The sequence below is a fragment of the Castor canadensis genome, chromosome 6 (assembly GCF_047511655.1).
Source record: "Castor canadensis chromosome 6, mCasCan1.hap1v2, whole genome shotgun sequence".
In the NCBI taxonomy this organism is placed as follows: domain Eukaryota; kingdom Metazoa; phylum Chordata; class Mammalia; order Rodentia; family Castoridae; genus Castor; species Castor canadensis.
In genome coordinates, this window is record NC_133391.1 from 144,704,929 (window position 1) to 144,724,002 (window position 19,074).

The 19,074-nt window shown below is 36.2% G+C and overlaps 1 protein-coding gene across 3 annotated transcripts in view; it reads right to left on the minus strand.

Moving 5' to 3' along the window:
* Wdr70 (WD repeat domain 70) overlaps nt 1-19,074 on the minus strand; it is a 312,490-nt gene that overhangs the window by 195,658 nt on the left and 97,758 nt on the right. For all 3 annotated transcript variants that reach the window (XM_074077580.1, XM_074077579.1, XM_074077581.1), the window contains one exon: nt 12,543-12,696. In XM_074077580.1, coding sequence (XP_073933681.1) covers nt 12,543-12,696 — 154 coding nt within the window. The remainder of the gene's footprint in view (nt 1-12,542; nt 12,697-19,074) is intronic.

Consider the following 19,074-nt stretch of genomic DNA (forward strand, 5'->3'; position numbering starts at 1 on the left):
GTACTTTCATTTTGTGGGTCATGGAGTCTCACCTCATTCTGTGACTACAAATAGCACTCTAGCAGATAGCTGTTTTAAAGCTATTTTCATTGGGGCAGCCACAAGAGTATGGACAGATTAGTGTAAATTAGCATGTGTATGTGTGTGTAGGAAATCAATATTGGTTATGGATAAGTAATGCTCTATGTAAACTAGAGCCTATTACGAGAGAGAAGAGGTTACTTAATTCTCCTAGACAATTTCCAAGTTAAGGCTATTAAGTAAAGAGAATCATAATCTTTTCCCAGAAGGGACTATGTTTATATAAAGGTAGTGGAGAGAAAATTAGTTTATTTGATTAAAAAAAAGTGTTTTAATCACTAACTGGTCTTTAATAGGTGTCACTTTTAAATTTTTTTCCACTTATGTTAGCCATGGTACTGAATCTGCTTAGATCCATTTAAGAGTCCTTAGTTGAACTCCATTTTGTTATGACTAATTTTGGTCACTGTTTTAACACAGGGGCACTTAACATTCCCATTGCCTTTGTCATGCTCCTGTCTTTACAAATAAGAAACAACAGTCTTTTGGATTTTCTTCTGTGCAGTCTACTATTTGTGTTCTTATTTTGACTACTGAACAACTAAGGCATATCTTTTTGTTAACATCTTCTGTAATAGGGGTCATTTTCTTTTGGTCCTCTTGCTTTTTCAACTCTAATAAATAAATAATCAATAAAGATTAGTTTTCTAGGGCCTGCGTTCAAGAGCTGTATGGGCTGAGTGAGATGTTGAGCTGCTATTGAACAAAGAAAAGGAAGTAAAATTCAAAGGACTGAAATGAGTAGCAACCATCCATATAATCTCTGTGTCTGGGAGTGAGGACAGTGAATTGGTAAAGTAGCAACTCACTGGGAAGTAAGCCAACTGTACCTTAGATTATGAAACTAGGCAGAGATGTCAGTAAAAATAGACTGAGTTAAGCAGAGGTAGAATGACAGCGTGGAATAGTGGGTCATGGTGGGAAAGTCAAGATAGCTTAGGATCTATGTTCTCAAATGCTGAGCAGGTACTGGGTAACTAGGGTTTTCCTTTTATTGCAAATCAAAAGCTGTTTTCCTAGTTATACATTTAATGGGACAAAAGTAGGCCAGATACTGTTAACTGGTAGTCATTAGAAATTCTTTTTTTTTCTTAAGCAGATAAATTTCTGTGTTTTTTGTTTGTTTGTTTGTTATTGTTGTTTGTTTATTTTAGGCGGTTATATGATTTGAATTCAAGGCCTTGCGCTTGCTAGGTAGGAGATCTACTACTTGAGCCACACCCCTGGCCTTAAATTTTTAAAAATGATTTTATTAGCATATAATAGTTGTACAGGGGATACACTGTGATATTTACATATGTGTTTAAAATATATCTTAGTTGGATTTACCCCCTCCATCATTCTCCCTCTTCCCCCTTCTTAGAACAATTTCAACATGTTTCATTCTTCTATTTCATATAGGGATATAAAATACATCCACCTTATATACCCTCATTCCCCCTTTCCTTGTGTTCACCGCCCTCCCATTAATAACCATCCCTGGAAAAGATTTATTTTTCCCTACTGCCATTTTTTTTTTTTCTGATTAAGTGTATATTGATAGTCCAAGGGGTTTCACCTTGGTGCTTCAGGTCTGTATATATATCATGCGTTTATCAAATTAACACCCTCCCTTCTTTACTTACTCATTCTCTATTCACCATGCTCCTCTAATAGTCAACAGCTTACTGTACAGTATGTTATATTATATTCATATATAAATGGGTTGTTTTAATATTTTTCGTTCTCTAACATTTTTCTCTCTCTCCCACCTCCCCTAGACCCCCTCAGATGGACTCACTACTACAATTTTGTTTCTCTTTCACTATGTATTATATATATATATATATATATATATGTATTATATATATGTATTATATATATATTATATATATATGTATTATATATATGTATTATATATATTATATATATATAATTATATATATATAATATATATATATAATCAGATATGTTTCTCTATATACATTTAACTTAGAAGTCTAGCTTTCACATATGAGAGAAAACATGCGACCTTTGATTTTTTTGAGCTTGCCCCAGCCTTAAATTTCTGGTTTATTTATTTTTGGGGCACTGCTGGGGTTTGACTCAGGGCCTTGCACTTGCTAGGCAGGCACTCTATCACTTGAGCCACTCTGCAATCCTAAATTTCTATTTTTGAAAGAGATTAATGGAATCCCTGAAAACCCTTTAGATTTTAATGAACCAGTCATTTAATTATTATTTCTCAGTGCTTCAGTTGGGTGGAATTGATGTAACTTAACTCACTTCTGTTTCCTCCACTCTGTCATCATATCATATCCAATGGTTATTTTTTTGTTTCTACAATATTATAGAATACATTATAATATTGTAACTCAGCAGCATTTGACACAGTTGAGCTCTCCTTAAAACACCTTTTCTTGACTTCCAAATTTACTGTACTCTCTTGGTTTTCCTCTTGTCTCACTAAATGCTCCTTTTTATTCTCTTTGCCATTATAGCTACTTGGACCTGAAGTTTTCTTTTTCTAGTTTTAAAAGTTTTTAACTATGAATTTAATGTGTTTATAAGAGATAGGACTATCCATACTCTTATTTTTTTCCGGGGTGTGTTATGATAGTTTGTAATTTCCATGGAATCGGTATATTTCCTTTAGGTTACTAAATTTATATATATGTAGAATTATTAGTAATATTTTAGAAGCATGTCCCTTCCTGTTTTTCCTTGATACTGGTAATTTGAGTCTTCTCTCTCTTTTTTTCTTTGTCTTGTTAAAAGTTTATCAAATATATTTAATTTTTTTAAGAAGAAACTTTTGATCTCATTCATTGAGATTGTTTTTCTTTTACAGCATCGGTTTCTACTTTCATCTTCATGATTTCTTTTCTTCCATGTGTTTTCTTTTCCTGATATTTTAAGGTGCATGCTTTAAGTTCTATTGTACTTTTTTTGTGGTACTGGCTATTGAATCTAGTGCTTTGTACATGAAGGAAGCATTCTTCCACTTGAGAGCTGTGTTCTCAGACCTTTTGTTTTTGAGGCAGAGTCTTGAGTTACCTTTTGCATGGGTTGGCCTTGAACACGTGATCTCCCTGCCTTTGCCTCCCAAGTAGCTGGGATTATAGGCATTTGCTGTCATGCATGATTTCACTTTTTTTTTTAAACAAATATTATAAGAAATGCTATTAAGTGAATTTTTGCCTCAACATATGTCTTTCTCTCTCTCTCCCTGTCTGGTACTGGGGCTTGATCTCAGGGCCTACACCTTGAGCCACTCCACCAGCCCTTTTTTGTGATGGGTTTTGTTTTTTTTTAACTATTATTCATTTATTCACATGTGCTTACATTGTTTGGGTCATTCTCCTCCCCCACCCCCCAGCTTCCAGGTAGAACCTGTTCTAATCTTATCTCTAATTTTGTTGAAGAGAAGACATAAGCATAATAAGGAAGACAAAGTGTTTTTGCTAGTTGAGTTAAGGATAGCTATTCAGAGAGATTCCTAGCATTGCTTTCAAATACCCATGTGTTACAAACCAAGGTGATTCATCTCTAACTGATCTTTACACTGGCTCCTGATCCCTTTCTCATGTTAACCTCTGTTGGTTTAAGGTTTCTGTATTAGTTCCTCTGGAGTTGGGACATCAAACGCTTTCAAGTTTTGGGTTTCCTGCCTATCCCCATACCTCCCGTATGTGCTCGCCCCTTAGCATGTGATCCATGTCCAAGTCCAACCACATTGCTGCATTTGCACTAGATCTAAAGTCCCCATATGAGGGAGGACATACGATTTTTGGTCTTCTGAGCCTGGCTAACCTCGCTCAGAATTATATTCTCCAGTTCCATCCATTTACTTTCAAATAATAAGATTTCATTCTTCTTCATGACTGAATAAAATTCCATTGTGTATAAATACCACATTTTCTTGATCCATTCATCAGTAGTAGGGCATCTTGGTTGTTTCTATAATTTGGCTATTGTGAATAGTGCTGCAATAAACATGGGTGTGCAGGTGCCTTTAGAGTAACCTGTGTTGCATCCTTTGGGTATATACTCAGGAGTGGGATTGCTGGATCATATGGCAGATCTCTGTTTAGATTGTGATGGGTTTTTTTTTGAGATAGGGTCTTGCAAACTATTTGCCCAGGGCTGGCTTCAAACAGTGAGTCTTATGATCTCTGCGTCCTTAGTAGCTAGGATTACAGTTGAGAGCCACTGTTGCCTGGCCTGGGTGCAGGTTTTAAACTAACTTATTTTTAGTTTTTTTGCTTTATTTTCAGTTTATCCTATTTGGTGTTCATGTGATTCTTGAATTTGGGAAGTTTTTTCTTTTTTTAAACATGGATGTAATTTATTATCTTTTTTAATTTTATCGATTTTACATTTACTCACTGTATGTATATACATTGTTTGCACTGCTGCCGAATTTGGGAAGTTTTTAGTCACTATTTCTCTAGGTATTTTTCTGAACTTATCTTCTTCTCCTGTTAATTGTACAATAGGAATCCTGAATTTTTTTTCAAATAGCATTTTAATTGATGTACATAGAATTCTAGATTAGCAATAATTTTCTTTGAGCACAGTAAAGCTATACCAGACTATCCTTTTCTGACTTGCTGTTAAAATGCTAGCTGTCACTCTTTGGAAGATAATTCATTTTTTTTCTGTCAGTTTTAAGATGACTTGTTTTAAGCATGGGATTCATGCTTAAACATGAAAATCTGTAAACTGGTATCTTTCATCAGTTTGGAAAAATTCTCAGTTTCTATACTTTCCTTCATCTCTTCCTGGCATGCCAATGTCAGAACTGTGTATTATATTCTCCACTTCTACTACACTCGTGTGTGTGTGTGTGTGTGTGTGTGTGTGTGTGTGTGTGTGTGTGTGTGTGTCTTGATTGTGGATCTGAGGTTAGAACTTAGGGCTCCATGCTTGCTAGACTGGCACGGAATCCTGAATTTTTTTGATCTTGTCTTACGGATCTGTAATAAAACTCTGCTCATTATATTCTTTTCTCTGTCTTCTGTTCACTTTGGATTGTTTCCATTAATGACTCTTCCAGTTCATTGATGCCTATGACAATTCCATTCTGTTACTGGGCCCCTCTAGCAAATTTTTAACTCTTATTTTTTGTGTTTTAATATTATCAAATTTCTATTTTTGAAATGGTTTGTTTTTCTTTGCTGTTTGCATTTGATTCAAAAGTGTTTGCTTTTCCTTTTTGTACATGGTTATGATCACTAACTTGAAGTATTTTCTAATAATTCTGACATATGGGTCATCTTGTTTTGGCATCTCTTGTATTATTGCTTAAGAACTTGCCTGGCTTTCCTTACTCTTTGTATCTTTAATTTTGACTGGTTTTCTTGATATTTGAAATTGTGTAACACAAGGAAGGGGTGAGGATAGGTAAGACACCTAAAAACCTAGCTACCATTTGTTACCCTTAACGCAGAGAAACTAAAGCAGATACCTTAAAGCAACTGAGGCCAATAGAACAGGTACTAGAGAAAAGGTGAGATCAAAAAGAAATAACCTAGAAGGTAACACCCACGCACAGGAAATCAATGTGAGTCAATGCACTGTATAGCTATCCTTATCTCAACCAGCAAAAACCCTTGTCCCTTCCTGTTATTGCTTATACTTTCTCTACAACAAAATTAGAAATAAGGGCAAAATAGTTTCTGCTGGGTATTGGGGGGGGGAGAGGGAGGGGGTGGAGTGGGTGGTAAGGGAGAGGGTGGGGGCAGGGGGGAAAATTGAACCAAGCCTTGTATGCACATATGAATAATAAAAGAAAAATGAAAAAAAAATAAAAATAAATCAGACGAAATTCTGTCAAAAAAAAAAAAAAAAAACATGAGCTACAAATTTCTCTAGGAATCAGAAAAGAGGATTAAAAGGGCTGGAGGAGTGGCTCAAGTGACAAAGCACCTACCTAGCAAGCATGAGACCCTGAGTCCAAGTCCCATTACCATCAGAAAAGAGGATTAAAAGGATTTTTTTCAAGTGTCCTATGATACCTGCCATATAAATAACACTATCCACATTACCAAAACTATCACTCAAGTCAAAGACTATAATTAAGATATCAGTAATATTTCCAAGACAAATAAATAGTCAACTGATTACATCTGCTTTGGGGAAATGCAGTAAAATAAACCATGATTTTGAAATAAAAAGAGATAATATGGGGTAAGGTATAATATGTAGTTACATGTATGATAACTTTTTTATGTATTGGTAAATAAGTTAAGCTAGTATTTTGCTTTTCTTGATTCCTATGATTTTTTTTTTTTTTTTTTTTTTTTTTGCTGCCCTTGACCTACTTTCCTAATCATCTTACTACAGGGACTAGATGGGAATACAGAAAGAGCTAGATTTAGAACCAATTAAATTCCTTTCTTTTGAATCTTTCTTGGCTAAACCTTAAATCCACAAACCATTAGTCTTTTCATAACATAAGCAGCCCTAGGTAGCTAAAATAAATAAAAAGAGCTTAGAGACCAGCAAATTTTAAAAACTCGCTTCCTCATACTTTCTTAGAAGGACTGTCTATCATAAGCACAAACTTTTAAAAAATGTAATAAACTGGGGCTTTAACAATATACCTCAAGCTCTTAGAAAAACAAGAACAAGTCAAACCCAAAAGCTGTAGGCAGAAAAAAATGGTAAAGATCAGCATAGAAATTAAGGAAAGGAGACTAAAAGAACAATAAAAGAATCAATGAAAAAAATGTTTGAAAAGATTCCTTGATAAGATAAATAAGATTAACAAACCCTTCATCAAAGAGGGAGAAGACCCAAATTAACAAAATCAAAGGTAAGGAATAGGGTATCACAACAAAGAGCAATAAAATTCAAAGAATCATTAGGAAATAATTAGAAAACATATATTCTAATACACTGGAAAATCTACAAAAACTGGGTAAATTTCTAGGTGCATCTGACCTATCAAAATTGAACAAGGGGGACATAAGCCATCTACACATATCTAGAACAATCAATGAAATTAAAGCAGTAATAAAGAGTGTCCCAACAAAGAAAAGCCCAGGACTGAGGATTCTCTGCTGAACTTTCCCAGATCCTTAAGGAAGAACTACCACCAATGCTCCTCAAACTCTACCATAAAATAGAAAGGCTACCTAACTCTATTTAAGCCAGTATTATGCTGATACCAAAACCTAATAAGGGAATGACAAAAAAAAAAAAAAAGAAAGAAAAAGAAAACTAGAGACTAACTGTCTTGATGAACACAGATGCAAAAATTCTCAATAAAATACTTGCAAACTGAATTCAACAACACATTAAAAAGATCATAGACCATGATCAAGTTGGTTTCATTCCAGTGATGCAAAGATAGTTCCACATACACAAATCAATAAATGTAATACAGCATCATAAACAGGAAAAAGACAAAAATCATATAATCATCTCAATAGACACAGAAACAGCCTTTGACAAAAGTCAACACCCCTTATGGTAAAAAGTCCCAAGGAAACCAGGAATAGAAGGAACATACCTCAACATAGTAAAGGATATATATACTAAACCTATAGACAACATAATACTAAATGGGGAAAAGCTGAAACCATTTCCTCTAAAGTCAGGAGAAAGAGGGTCTCCTCTCTCTACTCTTAATTTAGTACTGAATTCTAAGCCAAAAAAAAATAAAGCAAGAGAAAGAAATAAAAGATATACAAATAGGAAAGGAAAAAATAAAATTATCCTTACTTGCAGATGACACAATCCTATACTTAAATGACACAGACAACTTCATAAAACAAATCCTTAGATCTTATAAACACTTTCAGCAAAGTAGCAGGATACAATATCAATATACAAAATTCAGTAGCTTTTTTTTTTTCAATATATTCAGGCTGAGAAAGAAATTGGAAAAACAACCCCATTCATAATAGCCTCAAAAAAAATTTTTTAAATACCTAGGAATAAACTTTACTAAGGAGGTAAAAGAACTTTACAAAGAAAACTATAAAACCATGCATAAATAAATTGAAAAAAACACTAGAAGATGGAAAGACTCCCATGTTCATGGCTAGGCAGAACCAATATTGTAAAAATGGTTATACTATCAAAAGCAATTGATAAATTCAATGCAGTCCCCATCGAGCCAATGTCATTTTTATAGAAACAGAAAAAAAACCCTAAAATTTATATGGAACCACAAAAGATCCCCAAATAGCCAAAGCAATCCTAGGCAAAAATAGCAATGCTAGAGGTATTACAATACCTGACTTCAAAAAATACTACAGAGCCATTGTAACAAAAACAGCACAATATTGTCACACAAATGTACATGTTAATCAACGGAATAGATGTTAATCAATGGAATAGAAGCTCCAGAAATAAACCCACTCAGCTACAGCCACTTGATTTTCAACAAAGGCCCCCAAAACACACATTGGTGAAAAGACAGCCTCTTCAACAAACAGGGCTTGGAAAAATGGATATCCACATGTAGAAGACTGAAAGTAGGCCTACATCTCTCACCCTATACAAAAATTAATTCATAGCCAGGTGCTGGTGGCTCTTGCCTGTAATCCTACTAAACAGGAGGGAAAGATCAGGAGGATCACGGTTCGAAGCCAGTCCTGGCAAATAGTTCGTGAGCCCCTATCTTGAAAAAACCCATCACAAAAAAAAAAATGGGGGAGAGAGCTGGTGGAGTGGCTTAAGGTCTAGGCCCTGAGTTCAAATCCTAGTACCAAAAAAAATCTAACTCAAAATGGATCAAACCTAATAAGATATATGAAAATTTTGAAAGTACTAGAGAAAAATACAGGGAAAGCCCTTGAAAATATAGGCATAGATAATGCTTTGCTGAATAAGGCTCAGGAAATAAGGGCAAGACAAGTTATGGAAACAGCCAAGATGCCCCACCACTGACGAATGGATTAAGAAAATGTGGTATCTATACACAATGGAATTTTATGCAGCCATGAAGAAGAACGAAATTTTATCATTTGCTGGTAAATGGGTGGAATTGGAGAACATCACTCTGAGTGAGGTTTGCCTGGCCCAAAAGACTAATGTGGACATTAGATCAAGGGCAAACACAACAAGGGGATTGGACTTTTGAGCAGATGATAAAAGCGAGAGCACACAGGGAGGGGTGAGGATAGGTAAGACACCTAAAAAATTAGCTAGCATTTGTTGCCCTTAACGCAGAGAAACTAAAGCAGATACCTTAAAAGCAACTGAGGCCAATAGGAGAAGGGGACCAGGAACTAGAGAAAAGGTTAGATCAAAAAGAATTAACCTAGAAGGTAACACACACACACAGGAAATTAATGTGAGTCAACTCCCTGTATAGCTATCCTTATCTCAACCAGCAAAAACCCTTGTTCCTTCCTATTATTGCTTATACTCTCTCTACAACAAAATTAGGAATAAGGGCAAAATAGTTTCTGCTGGGTATTGAGGGGGTGGGGGTGAGAGGGAGGGGGCGGAGTGGGTGGTAAGGGAGGGGGTGAGGGCGGGGGGAGAAATGACCCAAGCCTTGTATGCACATATGAATAATAAAATAAAAAAAAAAGAAAGAAGGGCAAGAATTGACAAATGGGATTGTATCAAATTAAAAAAAAAACTTCAGCAAAGCAAAAGACAACCTACAAAATGGGAGAAAATCTTTATTTTCTACCTATTTATCAGATAAAGAATTAATATCAAGAATATATAAAGTACTCAAAACTTAAAACACCAAAAGAACAATCCAATCCAATATTAAATGGGCAAACAAATTGAACAGACAGTTCTCAAAAGAAGTACAAATGACAAATATATGAAGAAATGTTCAACAACCTTAGCCATAAAGGAAATGCAAATCAAAACAACCCTGGGATTCCACCTCACCACATTGTTGATTCTCAAGAAAGCAAACAACAACAAATGCTGATGAAGATGCAGAGAAGAGTAATATAGATGGTGTGAATATGATCAAAGTACATTATATGCATGTTGTAAATATCACAATAAAACCCCTTTGTACAATATACACTAAGAGAAAATAAGTTAATTAATAAATAAATAGGGGCTTTTAAAGCTTTCATTTCCGTAAAGTAGTTGTTTAAAGTTTTCAGTTCCCAAAAGCCTCAGAGAGAGAGAAATTTTACTTTAAGATAGTCCCATCCTTTGTATTTTCTTACTACATTACCCCTAAAACATATTAGTAGAATCTGTAATAGCAACGTTTCTGAGAAAAAATTAAGAAACCATAGTTCAAAATATTTTTTGAAAAAACTACTCAGGCCACCACTACGATTTAAGTATACATAAATTCTTGTTCAAGTCATAGTTGAATTTTGTTTGACTCAACTAACATGAACAGGTTAATAAATAATTTGTCAATAAACAAAAGACTGATCTTCATCAGAGTTGAGAGACAATTTCACTAAGGTTCAGCACAGAACAGTTTAAAACACACTATACTAATTTAATCTCATAGCTCAACTACACCACCTAAAATAGATTACAGCCCATTATTCATGGTAGTTACAACATACAAAGTTCCATGAAAACTGAATTAGCAAATACATGGATTTTTGCAAGCCTCTATTCACATTTTTCAACCAATCAGTACATAACTGTCTGATGTGTGTTTGGGCTTAAGGATACCTTATTTAATATATATTATTGATTCTTTAATGTTGAACTCAACAGACAATAGCACTACATCTTATGCCTAAATGATGCTTTATCTAACACATATATTTTCTCTGTAAGGCACATCACAGACTTTTTGTGCTTAGGAACAAGAGGCAGCACTCTAGCACTTTGTCACCATACTTGAGAGTTGCTTCAAACAGCAAAACCACAAATGAAAAAGAAAATAAAAACACAGCATCAAATAGACAATATTTAAAACACTTGATTAGTGCATTGGTGCTGAAACGGGACAACAGAGTGTCATTTTGCTCAAACTCAAATTTTTGGTCATCCTGTATAAGTATATGTCCATAAATGAGCATGAAAGTGCAATGAGTATTCTTTTGGGGTTCACAAAAATTTTTAAGCAAGTAAGTGAGTTCATAAATATGGAATCCACAAAGAGAATGAGAATTGTATTTTCTTACACAAATCTCATGCAAAACTGGTTTAGGCACAAACCAGGAGAACTGATGTATAAGAAGAAGGCAATACATAGGCAGGGGAATAAAAGAGCAAAAATTAATTAAAATGTAGGCTTAAAATTCTACATCAAGCATATTCACTCACATTTTAATTATCTGTGGCAGACTGCATTATTGTTGGCAATCTATCACCCCTCTCTATGTCCACAACCATTGCTACATGGCACTGCAATTCCTCCCACTAGAAACCAGGGCATATTTTTTCCATTCTATTGGTAGAATATTACTGGACACGATATAAGGAAAGAATTGAGATGTACTTCCAGAGTTGGGGTTTCCTTGTATTTCTGCCATCACTATTAGACACCCATGTCCTCATGTAGTCCATAGGTGCAACAAGGAACAGAGGTACATAAAACAGTTTTAGACTTAATCTGCAGTTTAGAGCCAACCCCATCAATGAATAGCCAACCCACAGACACATTAGCAAAAATGAATAATGATTCCATCCATTAGTTTTATAGCATTATTGTGAATATTAAACTGATTATTAATAATCTTAAAATATCATTATCCTATTAAAATATTTACATAAAAAGATTAATGACACCCTCTTTGCTTCTTGTTCTAAAGCCTAGAGCATAGTAGCTAGTTAGATTGCTTCAAAAGTTGGCTGCATCAATTTCTTCTAGCCTATATAAGCTTTCACACTTTGACCTTATCTTTCACCTATCAAAAGGTAAGAGTCTACCTCGCCTTACCCCAGATTTGAGCTGGCTCTATAATGCCATAAAAGACCTGAAGCTAGACATTAAGAAATTTACAGTTTCTGTGTTCGTTATTCATGGAACCCAGCAATCAGATAAGAAGTCAAACTCCATTAAGACCACAGTGTGAGAGAGCCCAAACTAGATAAGCTGAAAGAGAAAGCAAGGCCAAAAGTGAAACTGAGAATGAGAGAGAGAGAGAGAGAGAGAGGGAGAGAGAGAGAGAGAGAGAGAGAGAGATGCTCATGGGATAGTGCTCTGACTGTAACCAGCTGAGTTAGGCCATTTTGGGCATTACAGCCATCTTAATGCTCTAGCTGACACTGTACAAAGCAGAAGAACCTCCCAATCAATCCACACAACTGTGAGAAATACTAACTTGTTTTGTTTTAATATATTGACTTTTAGGATGAATTACTACATGACAAGTCAAACAGGTTGTTAATAAACATGTGCTGGCCAGGTGTGGTGGGATAGACCTATAATTCCATACTCTGGAGGCTAAGGTAGGAAGATTTTAAGTTCCAGGCCAGTCTGGCTCCATAGCAAGACACTGAGTCAAAGTGGGGGTGGGGGGGGAGGAAGTGCCCTGAATGAAATTTGTTAAAATATTCTAGCTAATGCTTACCTTGGTGTTGGCCATGTCCACAATATACTGGTCTCCCTTAATACATTCCATTACTTCAAAACCATCTCTATCAATCACCTTGGCCTGTGAGCTTCCGGATACAACAAGAATCATGTCTCCTGTGTTACTGTACTGCAATGATTTGATCTGATGACTATGAAAAAGAAAAATAAAATAATCTAGTAAGACACAAAGCATAAGGTGTATACTTTCACTACATTAAGCACTGCCAAAAAAAAAAAAAAAACCTGACAATTCTACAAAACCATGAACATAATCTCAAATGGGTCCTTAACAGAGCTATTCTGTTACCTCTCCCTTCCTACTCTCCACAGTGGTATATTAAAACCTTTTCAACTTACCTTGCACCTTCAAACCAACCAATTCTCCCTCTTGAGCTACTGAATCTTGTGGCTCTTTCCCAGAAGAACAAGTAAGAACTGCCTCAACCTCCACCCATAATGTTACAAATTTATCTGCAACTGAACTCCTCTCTTCCTCATTCTCTTTGATTACAATGGCAAAAATTATACTCTTCCTACCCAAGGATCCTAGACCCTATCCTTCCCAGTCTGCTCAGGAACCCCTTCTATCTTCTCTCTCTTCCCTTTCATATGGTTGAACTCTTTGAACAAGTTTTTCAGCACTTCTGTTTACACCATTAAGCAGCATAGTATACTTTCCACCCTCACTCCACCACTAAAACTGATCTGGCCACTACCTGTAATGAAGGGTGTGACGTGCCATACAGAAGCCCCCTTCACCCTGAGGAAAACTGCATCACCCAAAGTTATGATACCATCCCAATGCGGCACACAGTTAATGGTCAATGGCAGTAAAATACTCCAGGCCTGTACTTTAATCTGTAATATCTAAGAAGGGTTCTCCTCCCTATGGGATCAACTAAAGCTGCTGTTGCAACTAGTTAGCAATTCCATTTCTCTATCTTCCTAATGCCCCCAGAAGCATTTTCCAATAAACTTCTGAGATGCAAATCTTAGAACTTTGAAATATCTTTTGGAGAACCTGACCTAAGAGAGCTGGTAACAAAAGTGGTCCTATGAAGTCAACTCCAAAATGAGATTTTTAGCTGTATCAACAACTGTCTGGGTAGCAATAAGGACTCTCACTGGTCTTACAAAACAGTTCCTACCTACCACACTATAGCATTGAATCACAATTCCTAAAACTTTTCTTGGTGAAAGAGAAGACATGACGGGTGCAGTATTTCAAGCATTTGGGAAGTACAGAAGTAATTAAAAGGATTGGAATTAGATAGCTGTTGCTAGGAGCAGCCAATGCAAAGGAGAAAAACAATGAAAGGCTGAGGGTGTTAAATCACCAATTAAAGAATATACAGTTAAAAGCCAGAGTCTCTGGCAGCATATCAAGGCAATTTTAGTCTCCATCAGGTAAGTGGTAGGCAGGCATTAATTTAGTAACACATGTTTTTTAAATGCTATTTAGAAGGAGGACCAAAAGCAGCTGACAGACACATACACCCAACAACAGCAAACATTTACATCCTTGAATTTGGGATGGATTAATTTTCCTGCCCATAGTTTTAATATACTCCAAAGGGAGTTGAACCATCTGAATAATCCAAAGAAATTCACACTGACCCATGATCATTATGACATTAGTTAGTTGAACAAAGTGACCAAAAAGTAGCAATTACATACATGAAATACAAGCTCTCCAAAAGATGCAGGATAATTTCCTCTAAAAGATCAAGAGATCGAGGCAAGGAGTTGATGGCAGAGTGGCTAAGTGGTAGAGTGCCTGCCTAGCAAGCATGAGGACCCTGAGTTCAAACCCCAGTACCACCAAAAATAAATTAAACAAAAAAAGACTGAGACAAGGAAATGTGGGGAATATGTATATAGACAGACATATGAAAGTGGACAAGTATGAAGCTCTTTGTATCACATGTTAATCCCAGAAAGCATCAGCTTCAAAAAAAGCAATGAGCAACCATGCAGACAAAGTTGTTTGGCTAGTTAATATCAGCTAGCCTTTGTCACCATCCACCGTGATGTTAACACAATAGGCTTATAAATGCAATAGCTATGGTGGCTGGGATGAAGTTACACATGGGCCCAAAAGCAACTCCCTAAAGTTGAATAACTGTTGCTGCTAAAGGTCCAACCTAATACAGAGGCCTGCCTATGTTGTACCCTTCCTTCCAAAATCAATACTAAACTAATAAATAAGTAAAATACGTAATAATATGAAAACTGGTAATAAGCAATGGGGGAAACAAAGCAAAAAGGTAGATAGTATACACCAAGAAGATGGGATACGTATTTTAGATACAGTAGTCAGAAACTAAGTGACAGAGACCACTATGGAGAAATTCTGAGGAAAAGTATTCCAAGAACTGAGAACAGCTGCTAGAAAGGACCTGAGGTAAGTGTGTACCTGGCATTTTCCCAATGTGGCCGGAGTTGAGTGAGTAAAAAGAAAAGGAGATGGTAATAAGGTCCTAGGTTGGATACCCAGACAAAAAAGAAAGGAAAAAAATTAATGCAAAAGATAAGAAACGGTATAAAGGGGAAATAAAACAGAATGGTCAAACAGAAAATTAAGAATAAGATGAATGGCTTAGACCCAAATTTATTATCAATTACATTAACTATAGCTAATTTAAACATTCTAATTAAAAGACAAAGTTTGCCAGAATGGATAGAAAACTTTTGCTTAAAAAAATTCCCTATATATAGAGAGAAAGACACTTTATAGAAACAAACCATAAACTAAAAGAAGGTAAAAAGCATTACTTCACAAATACTTACTCAAGCTGAGGTACCTTACCAATATATAAGACAGAGTAAATTTTAAAGCACAGAACACACTGGTTCTGTGTCTAACAAAAAGTTCAACCCATCAGGAAAATAACAAGTATAAATGTACTGGTACCTCCAATGCACAAAGCAAACAACAACAAAAAAGACAAAACCAAAAGGAGAAACAGGCAAATATACAATCACATGGGGAGGCTTTAACATTCTTTAAAATAATTTGAGGCCAGATGTGTGATGTGCACCATCAGCTACTCAAGAGGTAAAAATAAGAGGATTGCTGCTGGAGAGCAACCAAGGCAAAAAGTTAGTGAGACAGTCTCAAAAACAAGCCATGCACAATAGCACACTCCTGTAATCCCAACTACACAAAAAGTGGAGGTAGGAGGCTTGTGATTCAAGGCCAGTTGAGCAAAAACCTGAGACCCTTCTGAAAACAAACTAAAGAAAAAGGAATTTGGGCACAGCTCAAGGGATAAAGTGCTTGCCTGGCAAGCACAAGACCCTGAGTCCAAGCCTTAATATTACCAAAAATAATAATCTGAAAATAAAGCAGTAAGTAAATAACTCATAGGTTAAGGAAGAAAACACAGTAGAAATTGGAAATATTTTTAACTGAAAGATAATGAGAAGACAATAAATTAAAATATGTGAAATGCAGTTAAAGAAAATTTGCAGGCTTGAATGAATATATCATCCCCAAAAAAGTTTTAAACAAACTTTCAAACTGGATGGTACTCCAGGCTGGGGGAAGGAGGGAGATGATGAACGGGGCAACACATAAGACCTTACTCGAAAAATAACTAAAGCAAAATGGGTTGGGTATAGTGCAAGTCTAGCAAGCTTGAGGCCCTGAGTTCAAACCCCAATACTACTTGTCCCAACCCCTAAAAGAGAATTTAACCAAAAATGTCCAAGTAAAAGAATAGTCATTACAAACACAGGAAACATAAGCATTACCAAATATTGAGACACACCAAAATGTGCAGAAATAGAAGCCAATTAGGGCAACAAAGAGCAAAGAAAAACTTGGTTTATGGAAGGGACTATTTACTAAGGGAGGTTGGTTAAAGGTCAAATGAGGTTACAGGAAGGAATACTGGGAAGAGCTGTTCAGGTAGGCCTCACAAAGAACTCTTATTCATTCAGTAGGTTTTGTAAAGTGACAACTGCTCTGATGACCCAAGGAGAAACACCAGTAACTGTTGCTCCCAACTCTGCCTTGCCATTATATGACTCAAATATTCTGCCTTTGCTTGTATTGCTTGTTACTTCCAGCTAATTTCCCTTTACTCTTCTCACTCTGTTTATTTAAGCTTTCTGCTGCCTCATGTCTTCAATTCCATCAGAGTTACTCATGGCTTGTTTTCTCTGTTGTAAGTGTTCGCTTCACTGCCACTCCTTCCTTACCAGCATGTAGCACATTCTTTCCCAAGGAAAGAGAATATCAAAGACACAACTATCAGAGAGCTGAGACTATCAACTGTCAGAGAGCTGAGAGGGCCACAGTTAGGAGATGCTTGTCCATTAAGGTTTTCTGTAAGCATGAGGCTAGCCTACCAACAAGATACTTTGGGAATAGATACTATCACCACCCCAGCTATGGCCATACAGTATACATGAAACAAATGAATTTCATGTTTAGATTTGGGTTGCATCCATAAGATATCTCAACATGCATATGCAAATATCCTAAAATGTGAAAAAATCTGAAATCTCAAACACTTTTTGTCCCATGCATTTCATTTAAGGTTTAGGGGAGGAGAGAGAAAGGGGAGGGGAAGGCAGGGGATGAATTCTCAGCCAGCAGAAGTATGAGAAATACAGAGCACACTGAGTAGATTAGATATAATTCTTAGGAGAACTTGTTACAGCTTCTGTATTAGCACTTGGTGTTTTAATGTACACTTTCATGTTCTGGAGAAAATTTATTCTTCCAAAAGTCATTCTAAATATAATGATTCAGAATAATGATTCTAATGGCAAAGATAATTCAAAGAAATATCTGAGTGGCTCTGAGACTAGAATGAGTGACAATATCAGGCATTTCAGTACAACATCCAATATCAACATGTCAAGTCACACAGGGAACTGAAGGTCCAAATCAACTACCCATAGAAAGACAACTAGAAGAACAAAGGTAGAACTACTACCCAGGACAACCAAAAAAAGAACAGTGCCCCTGGTCTCATGATATGTTTTGTAGAAGAGTGGAAAAGAATGAGATTCTTAGCAAAATTCTGACCAGGATCACAAATTTCCTGCTCCTTGGGAAGTACCTTATATTTAAGTCCATAAGATATAAAATTACCTATTTGACTATATGTGCCAGTTATTCATTTATTGTCCCTCAGCTCCAAATTCATCCTTCACTGCCTCCTCTGTAAAAAATGAATTTGAGCCCTTTAAGTATTTTTCCTTTGCCAGTTGGCATATGTTAGATGGTGTTGGAAAGACATTGTACGAGCAAAGGGCTTTCCTTCCAGTATAGTGTACTCCTCTTGACAGGCTTCTGTACTGCACGCAGCTTTTCCAGAGCCCACCTCGAGCAGCACGTGTAGTTTTTTCCACATCAGGCTCCTGGAGTGCATGCTAGTCAGCAGCACTCAGCAGATTCCCCAGCACCTCCCTCAGACAGTGTTATAGCAGAGAGACTCTGATGAGACAGGTTTCTGGCACATTCTGCCATCACAGCACCACAGTTACTTTTCTTCATTTAGTGATCCACAGCCATGTGCTCTCATAAAAGATCTGTATCTAAACTAAATTCCAGAGGTTCTTCCTTGAATGTTGTATCTCAATCCGATATAACATATCATATCTTTCATAATTTGAAAGTTCAGACTGACTGCTTAAATAAGATCTTTAAAGTAAAAATGGAACAAACTGGTTCATAGACCTTATCTCTGTTAATGGTACTCCTATTTTGAGGAACTGTCAATTTTCTTTATTAATCACAAGATCAAGTGCTGTAAGTGATCACTGTTTTTTGTGATGATTCATTTTTGTCTTTAAAGGGAAATGGAAATCTTACAAATAGCAAAATTTAAGAAGAGGGAGTACAAACAATCAGTGGTTCCATTTCTCTGTCTTACTGCTCCACCAAATTGCTCTGTTTACATTTGGAGAGAAATCTACAATCTTAGCAATCCCATACTATCATTCACTTCAGTTTTTAGTTACAAAGGAAAACTTAATGCTTTCCCTCTATCACTCTTTTCCTCTGTAGTCCACTTTCTCGATATGAAAATGAAATGTTCAGCATCAAGTTCACCATTCCTGTCCCACTTTGCGCTTAATTCTGCTAGCCACAGAGTTAAAAGGACAGGATTAAAAGTCATTAGACACAGTACTAAGGAGAATTAAAGGGCTTGTTCAAGGGGTATAACATCTGCTCCTTGAATTCCTGCCTAAACTACTAAGATTCCGATCAAAGAGAAGAGGGGGAAAGCCAATCTGACAGTAAACCAGAGTCATAAGGAAGTGAATGTTCTCTCAGGGAGTAACTCTAACACCAGAGGAAGGCTTAGTGATATTGCACAATTCTTTCTGTGAAGTTATTCTTGGGGCAAGTGGGAGTACATAAGTGTAAGTGGAGGGGAGTGGGAAGGTGAAGATTGAGGATCCTTTTAAGTAGTTTTTGCTTGGCTAGCAAAACAAGCCAGGACATGCAAGACAGATAAACACAGCTGTCTGGGGCTGTCATTTAGGGTTCAGGAGCCAAGGTGTCC